The sequence below is a fragment of the Podarcis bocagei genome (assembly GCF_964188305.1).
Source record: "Podarcis bocagei genome assembly, chromosome: 13".
In the NCBI taxonomy this organism is placed as follows: Eukaryota; Metazoa; Chordata; class Lepidosauria; order Squamata; family Lacertidae; genus Podarcis; species Podarcis bocagei.
The window spans coordinates 51761851-51770677 of NC_138138.1; the positions used below are offsets into that span (position 1 = coordinate 51761851).

The window sequence follows — 8827 nt, forward strand, 5'->3', positions numbered from 1 at the left end:
GGACGAGCGGCGAGGGCAGTTTTATTTAAGCCGGGTTTTTCAGAACCTTTGTTTTTAACTGGTATGTCCCACGGAGGACTTTACGATCTTCAAATAAAAACATCTTGGAGGTCCCGGGTCACAGGGAGGTTAGGCTGGCCTCGATCAGAGCCAGGGCGTTTTCGGCCATGGCCCCGATCTGGTGGAACGCTCTTTCCCAAGAGGCTAGGGCCCTGAAGGACTTGACATCTTTCCGCAGGGCCTGCAAGACAGAGCTGTTCCACCAGGCCTTTGGCCAGGGCACAGCCTGACCCCCTCCTTCGGGAATCCTCACAGAACTCTAGCCCAATGGTTGCCATTAATTTGATTCTGAATTGATTTTAGAATGCACTTCAATTAATTGATTTTATGTAAACTGTGTTACTTTCATTGTTGTTAGCCACTCTGAGCCCGGCTTCGGCTGGGGAGGGCGGGATATAAATAAATTATTATTATTATTATTATTATTATTATTATTATTATTATTATTATTATTATTATTATTATGTCTTAGTCTTCTCTTGGTGTGAGTTTTTAACTCCCGTTATATTTTGCTTCTTAGTTTGGGGTTCTTTTTTTTTTTTTTTTGGAACTCCTGAATCTCATTTTCTCCTGTATCGCTTACACGTTGTTTTCGGTGTAAGCCCCCTTGGTTATTTCTGCGAAATGGCAGGGATGGACAAACAAATGCTAAACTTAATACGGCGATACCGTCTTCCCCCTCCTCGAATTTCAGGCGGATGTCGTGTGATGGAGCAGAAGGAGACCATGAACGGGCTGAAGGACGAGCCGTGCGGGAAGGAAACCCAAGCTGGCTACGCTGGCCTTTGCCAGTGAGTGACGCCATTTTCGTGATGTGCTGTGGGAAACTGTAGGCTGCTTTCTGTAGTTGCACATCCCTCTCTGGGAATGTGTGGGGTGTTGGGGGGGGGTAGTCCCTCTGGTGGGGGGACACATGGTGCTCCTTCTGGGATATTTTGTCCACCTTTGGTCCTCACCCTTCACTCGGCTCTCACCTGTGGCTCCTAGAAGCTGTCAGGATACCACAGCGGCCGCACCCCTGGAACGGCTTCGACTGGCTGGCTAAACCAGATGTGGGGAGCCGGTGGGTCTCAAACCCTCAGGGAGTTAGGGGCTTCCCCTGCACGCAAAGACAGGCTCTGGGAGATTGGGTCTAACGGTCAAGATGGCCGTTTCTGCATGTACATCAGGCTTCCTCAGCCTCGGCCCTTCAGACGTTTTTGGCCTACAACTCCCATCATCCCTATCTAGCAGGACCAGTGGTCAGGGATGATGGGAATTGTAGTCTCAAAGCATCTGGAGGGCCGAGGTTGAGGAAGCCTGATGTAGAGGAAAGTGAGGCTTGAGAGCAGTACATGTGAAAAGGATCTAGGAGTCTTGGTTGACCACAAACTTGACATGAGCCAACAGTGTGACGCGGCAGCTAAAAAAGCCAATGCAATTCTGGGCTGCATCAATAGGAGTATAGCATCTAGATCAAGGGAAGTAATAGTGCCACTGTATTCTGCTCTGGTCAGACCTCACCTGGAGTACTGTGTCCAGTTCTGGGCACCACAGTTCAAGAAGGACACTGACAAACTGGAACGTGTCCAGAGGAGGGCAACCAAAATGGTCAAAGGCCTGGAAACGATCCCTTATGAGGAACGGCTAAGGGAGCTGGGCATGTTTAGCCTGGAGAAGAGGAGGTTAAGGGGTGATATGATAGCCATGTTCAAAGATATAAAAGGATGTCACATAGAGGAGGGAGAAAGGTTGTTTTCTGCTGCTCCAGAGAAGTGGACACGGAGCAATGGATCCAAACTACAAGAAAGAAGATTCCACCTAAACATTAGGAAGAACTTCCTGACAGTAAGAGCTGTTCGACAGTGGAATTTGCTGCCAAGGAGTGTGGTGGAGTCTCCTACTTTGGAGGTCTTTAAGCAGAGGCTTGACAACCATATGTCAGGAGTGCTCTGATGGTGTTTCCTGCTTGGCAGGGGGTTGGACTCGATGGCCCTTGCGGTCTCTTCCAACTCTATGATTCTATGAGGGACAGATGGGGCTCGTCCACCTGGGAAGGGAGTTTATCTAGGAGGAGGAAAGCTCTGATCCTAAACCTCCACTGCCTTGGGGGATATCTTTGGGAGAAGGAGTAAACGCTGCACAGTGGAGTCCCTAAGATGGTTGGATGGAGCCTTGTACGCCTCCTTCCAGCAACTCCTGCAGCCAAACGTCTTGCTCTGCTTTCCTTTGGTTCACATCAGCCAGACCTCCAGACACACTGCCTAGGCTTGTGCCCAAAGGAGGTCACTTCATTGCTGCTAACACAGCTTTTAAGTTGTTTTTAAGTTGTATTTTAATTACCGTATTTTCGCTCTATAAGACTCACCAGACCACAAGACAGTTTTTAGAGGAGGAAAACAAGAAGAAGAAAAAATTCTGAATCTCAGAAGCCGGAACAGCAAGAGGGATCGCTGCGCAGTGAAAGCAGCGATCCCTCTTGCTGTTCTGGCTTCTGGGATAGTTGCGCAGCCTGCATTCGCTCCATAAGACGCACACACATTTCCCCTTACTTTTCAGGAGGGAAAAAGTGAGTCTTATAGAGCAAAAAATACGGTAATTGTTTTTATATCTGGTGTTAGCCGCCCTGAGCCCGGTCTTGGCTGGCGAGGGTGGGGTATAAATAAATTTATTATTATTATTTTGACTTCACCCCCAGAGGCACACTCCATTGTCTCTTGAGACAGACGGATGCCAACAACGTCCCTCTCTTATCCTCTGTCTGGGCAAGTGAGAGGACTTGCCACAGGCCCACGGACAGATTAATTCACACTTTGGGCCCAAAGCGAGGCGGTGTGACATGGGGGAAGCTCTCGGGGCCAGATAGAGAAGATCGTAAGCATTGACGTTCCCAGTTCCCGTGTTACGTGATCGCCGAGAGACTTGGGGTGTGTGGACACGGAGGGGTGGTGTGGCGGAGAGAAAGGGGCCGATTTATTGTGCGGCGTTAAGGTGGCCGGAGCGCCGCAGTGATTGACGTCTCCCCTGCTCCTAGGGCACACTACAAGGAGTACCTGGTTAGCCTCATCAACAGCCACTCCCTGGACCCAGCCGTCCTCTACACCTTGCAAGAAGTAGAGAATGTCTGCCGGCGACACTCCCCTGCTGCGATGCTGCCACCTCGGGCGCCGGCCGAGGATGACGAAGCTTATCGAGGGCGTTTGGTCAAGGTGAAAGGAAATTATCTGAGGCGGGGGATGGGGATCCCTGGAGTTTGTGCTGGAAAAGCTTGAGAGTTTCTTTCTTGCTGTAACTGACTCATTTTTATTACAGTGGTACCTCGGGTTAAGTACTTAATTCGTTCCGGAGGTCCGTTCTTAAGCTGAAGCTGTTCTTAACCTGAAGCACCACTTTAGCTAAATGGGCCTCCTGCTGCCACCGCGCCACCAGAGCATGATTTCTGTTCTCTCTTTTTTAAAAAAAAAAAAGATATTTATTAAATTTTCACAAATTATAAAATCAAACACAATACAAACAAACACACACAAAGACAAACAAATATAATTTCAAATCCTTATTCTCCTAAAACTTACTTCACCGACCTCCTCATACCTCCCCTTTCTGCATTCCAATTTCAAATATTTAGTTCAGCAAATCCTCACCCTTAATTTAATCTAATTGTAATCCTTTCTTTTCTTTTAACCTAATCTTTACAGCTGTAATCCGCTTACTTCTATAGCCGCAACATTTTAACACTCATTAATTTTACAATGTCTCTTAAGGTAGATCTTAAATTTCTTCCAATCTTCTTCCGCCGTCTCTTTTCCCTGATCTCGGATTCTGCCAGTCATTTCAGCCAGTCCCATGCAGTCTATCACCTTCATCTGCCATTCTTCCAGAGTGGGTAGATCTTGTGATTTCTGTTCTCATCCTGAAGCAAAGTTCTTAACCTGAAGAACTATTTCTGGGTTAGCGGAGTGTGTAACTTGGAGCGTATGTAACCTGAAGCGTATGTAACCTGAAGCGTATGTAACCCGAGGTACCACTGTATTTGTAAAATTATATCCCACTTGATTATCAGAATTATAGGGTTCGAAGGGACATCCCGGTTATTCTAGGCCAACCCCTTGCAGTGCAGGAATGTCTACTACAGTGGTACCTCGGGTTACAGGCGCTTCAGGTCACAGACTCCGCTAACCCAGAAATAGTACCTCGGGTTAAGAACTTTGCTTCAGGATGAGAACAGAAATCGTGCAGTGGCGGTGGCAGCAGGAGGCCCTATTAGCTAAAGTGGTGCTTCAGGTTAAGAACAGTTTCAGGTTAAGAACAGACCTCCAAAATGAATTAAGTTCTTAACCAGAGGTACCACTGTAGATCATCCATGGCAGATGGCCGTCCGACCTCTGCTTAAGAACATCTGAAGGCAGCCCTGTTTAGGGAAGCTTTTAACGTTTGATGTTTTATCGTGTTTTTAATATTCTGTTGGGAGCCGCCCAGAGTCGCTGGGGAAACCTAACCAGATGGGTGGGGTATAGAGCATAAATGAAAATAATAATTGATATGGTTTTATTAATTGTTATTATTAATTGAAAACCTCCAAGGAACAAGAGTCCACCACATCCCGAGGGAGACTGTTCCAGCTCAGTCGGTAGACTCTTAATCTCAGGGATATAAAAAGAAAAGAAACCTCAGCGCCATTTAGAAAAATAATAAAATGATCAGTAAAAAATAATTATGAGCCAACTATTTAATATATTCCAAATAAATAAATAAGATCCATGATAAGGTAAAAGCAGATTAAAACACACTTAAGCATTCTATGTCTAGGTAAAAGGTAAAGGGACCCTTGACCATTAGGTCCAGTCGCGGACGACTCTGGGGTTGCGGCACTTATCTCGCTTTACTGGCCGAGGGAGCTGGCGTACAGCTTCCGGGTCATGTGGCCAGCATGACTAAGCCACTTCTGGCAAACCAGAGCAGCGCACGGAAACGCCGTTTACCTTCCCGCTGGAGCAGTACCTATTTATCTGCTTGCACTTTGATGTGCTTTCGAACTGCTAGGTTGGCAGGAGCAGGGACCGAGCAACGGGAGCTCACCGCTGACCTGATCAGAAAGTCCTAGGCTCTGTGGTTTAGCCCACAGCGCCACCCGCGTCCCTTACATGTCTAGGTAGGCTAGTCTAAACAAAAAGTTTTTTAGCAGGCGCTGCGAAAGTAACACAGTGATGGCGTCTTTGTGATCTCATAGACTTACAGAAATGTAGAGCTGGCCAACAAGACAACAACAAGAACCTCCCAACAGCATTCAAATCAGTCTGTCTAACCTGATCCAATAACACACACACACACACACACACACACACACACACACCCCACTCGCACATGAGAACAAATTTCAGTACAGCCAAACAAAGACAGCCAGCCACACCCTTGGCCAATTCCAACCTCTCTCAGCACCAAAGGAAAACAAGCAAATAGTAGAGAGAACCCACGCAAGTGATCCTGATGCAAAACTACCGTATTTTTCGCCCTATAGGACGCACTTTTTCCCCTCCAAAAATGAAGGGGAAATGTGTGTGCGTCCTATGGGGCGAATGCAGGCTTTTGCTGAAGCTTGGAGAGCGAGAGGGGTCGGTGCGCACTGACCCCTCTCGCTCTCCAGGCTTCAGGAACACATCCGCAGCCTAGGCAGCCCTACGGGAGGTCCGGCAGGGATGTCTAGGCTGCGGATAGCAGCCTGCCGCCCAGCGCGAGGGGCGCCCTGAAGCAGAGCGCCCCCCGCGCCAGGCAGACATCCGCAGCGTGGGGAGCCTTGCAGGAGTTCCCCGCAAGGCTCCCCACGGTGCGGATAGCAGCCTGCCGCCCGGCGGGTGAGGCGCCCTGAAGCAGCGTGCCCCTCGCGCAGGGCAGACATCGGCCAGCCCCACAAGCTTGGGGGACAGCAGGGAGGTGCAGCGCCGCCATCCCGCTGTTCCTCGACCTGGTTCGGTTTCCCCGACCTGCTTTTGGGGGGAAAATAAAGGGAAACATTTTTTCCTTTATTTCCCCCCAAAAAAACTAGGTGCGTCCTATGGGATGGAGCGTCCTATGGGACGAAAAATACGGTACACTAAGTAGAATAGAAGCATTGCCATCCCATCATTCCCCCTTCTCTTCCTAACGTGACACTAATGTCTCAACAAACGAAACTGATCTGTAGAAAATGTAACTTGAAAAAAGAGACATTGCACATACTTTTGTAAACCAATAAATCTTTCATAAAAATATATTAGAATTACCTCCCCCCCCCAAAAAATTAAGAGTTGGAAAGGTACCCGGGGGACATCTAGTCCACCCCGCTGCAGTGCAGAAATGTCAACAGGCAGGGAGTTCCAGCTGCCACACATGAAATCGATTTCTTACAAACGAGGAGCGGGTATTGTGTGGCACTTGCCGGTTCTGCAGATCGAAGCGGTTTAGTGGGAATATTGGGGTTCGGCAATCTCAGAGGGAAACTGGTCCCAATCGACTTTAGATACTAATTGTTATGCCATGAACTCGAACCCGGTACATCTAAAGCGCCAAAGGCCAGGGCAAAGAGCTTGGGCGCCAGTATAGGGTGAGCCCTGCGTCGCCAAGGTTCTCTGTGGGGAGGGAGCCCCACAACTTAGGGGCTCCTTTACCTAACCTCCCTTCCCTTTTGTTTCCAACCTGCTACAGATTCTGATGGATCAGGAGCCGTTGGGGCCCCAAATCCCACGCCGAAGGAAGTAGGCGGCCTTCACTGGCACCGAGAGGAACCGGGAGGCGTGCGGCTGCAGTCTGGCTCCCTTTTGGGGAGAGTTTGTCTGGGGAAAGCTGACCGGAAGCAGGCCTTGCGTCTTGAGGAAAAGCCTCCTCGCTGGGCAGGAGGAGCAATGTTAATATTTCTTAAAAGTCTTTTTATTTGGAGTTTCCGAGGTGCCTTTCTCAACGCTGTCTTCCTACTGCTCAGGGATGGGACCGGCCGCGTCTCGTTGTGGTCCGAGACCCGACCCCTTCCCATTCTTTCCTTCTCTCCCCCATCGTGACTCCGAATAAACCGTTCTGTGTTTTAAAAGAACAACCGCAGTGTGACGCTCCTTTTTTTTGCCGATTCGGGCACTGCCCGCCTCGGTCCCATCCTTAATGCTTTCCCAGTTCCCGTAGTTTATGTACCGTATTTTTTGCTCTATAAGACTCACTTTTCCCCTCCTAAAAAGCAAGGGGAAATGTGTGTGCGTCTTATGGAGCGAATGCAGGCTGCACAGCTATCCCAGAAGCCAGAACAGAAAGAGGGATTGCTGCTTTCACTGCGCAACGATCCCTCTTGCTGTTCTGGCTTCTGAGATTCAGAATATTTTTTTTCTTATTTTCCTCCTCCAAAAACTAGGTGCGTCTTATGGTCTGGTGCGTCTTATAGAGCGAAAAATGCGGTATTTGCTATTCCTTTAGAGCAGCACATCCAACTCCCAAAAAATAGCAATCTACTCACAGTGCTCAAATCCTGGCTGTGATCTACCCATTGTCCTTGCCAAGCAAACTTGTTGAGCTGTTTTGGGGGGAGGCAAAGTTGTTGAGCTGATTTTCTTACTTAATAAAGTTTATTAAAACAATCTTAAAATACACACAAAACAAACATACAGTACAAGCATTCTATAAGAAAAAAGAACTTAATTACATACAGAATAAAAAATAGAAAAAGAACAGAAACTCTCAACTAAACCCATTGTACTATTTTGCATTCAATTTTTTTATACAGTTTCTTATTAATATTTTTCTATATCTTAGTTTAAACTTTTTCTAACACTTCCTTTTTTTTTAAGGGGAACCAAAGTTGTTGAGGCGTTTTTATTTCATTTCTTGGGACGATCGCTCACGATCGCCCCGCAAGCGACCGGTAGATCGTGATCGACCTGTTGGACGTGCCTGCCTTATACCATTCATATGTCGCTCTTCAGCCCAAACAAGGCTCCCAGAGCATAGCTGTCAATGTTTCCCTTTTTTTAAGGGAAATTCCTTTATTCCAAATAGGATTCCTCGCAAGAAAAGGGAAAAGTTGACAGCTATGTCCCAGAGCAGCTTACGCACAGTCAACTGAGACAAGAGGATCCCTGAAAATCTGAGAAACCACGACACGCAAGGAAAAATCGACAGGGAGGGAAGAGGAAAACAAATCAAACTTGGTCCCTGATTCTTAAAACAACCATTCTTATAAAGGGCAGCCGGTGCAGTTCAGGGACAGGGGGTTGCCTGACGGAACTGGTCTGTCTCTCCCTCTGAGACAGCAACTGATTTTCAGAAGCACTGTCTCTGACAGGGGAGGTATATTTCGCTATTTATTGGCCCCCGACGCTCGAGGAAGCTCTGTCCTGTGGTTCTAGAGGGTCGGTTTGGTATTTGGCAGGAGGGTCTCAAGAACAGGACAGTCTCGGGCGGGAAACGGTATTATTCCGGTTGCCGCACTTCAATAAGGATATTATAGAGCTGGAAAGGGTTCAGATATCACAGAGCTGGGAGTGGTACAGAGCTACAAATTGATCAAGGGGCTGGAAGCGGCTCCTCCCTGAGGAAGGATGATAACATTTGGCACTTTTTAGCTAAAGCTAAATACGTTTCTCCCCCAAATCTTTTTAGTGATTTTCCACAGAAGAAAAAGCAAAAACAAACAAAACACACAACAAAGACAATAAACTAAACGCACAAAAAATTATTACTTCAAATACCTAAATCTCTTAACATTGTTAAAAGCTATGTTAAACAATGTTAAAAGCTAAATACATTTAAAGCACATGGCTCCCCCCAAAAAAAA

At 47.4% G+C, this 8827-nt stretch overlaps 1 protein-coding gene across 4 annotated transcripts in view; it reads left to right on the forward strand.

The window, feature by feature from the left end:
- RNF31 (ring finger protein 31) overlaps positions 1-7102 on the forward strand; it is a 40847-nt gene extending 33745 nt beyond the window's left edge. For all 4 annotated transcript variants that reach the window (XM_081167758.1, XM_081167760.1, XM_081167759.1 and 1 more), the window contains 3 exons: positions 755-851; positions 3074-3248; positions 6718-7102. In XM_081167758.1, the coding sequence (XP_081023884.1) occupies positions 755-851; positions 3074-3248; positions 6718-6771 (326 nt within the window). In that variant the 3' untranslated portion in view covers positions 6772-7102. The remainder of the gene's footprint in view (positions 1-754; positions 852-3073; positions 3249-6717) is intronic.
- Positions 7103-8827: the final 1725 nt, after the last annotated feature.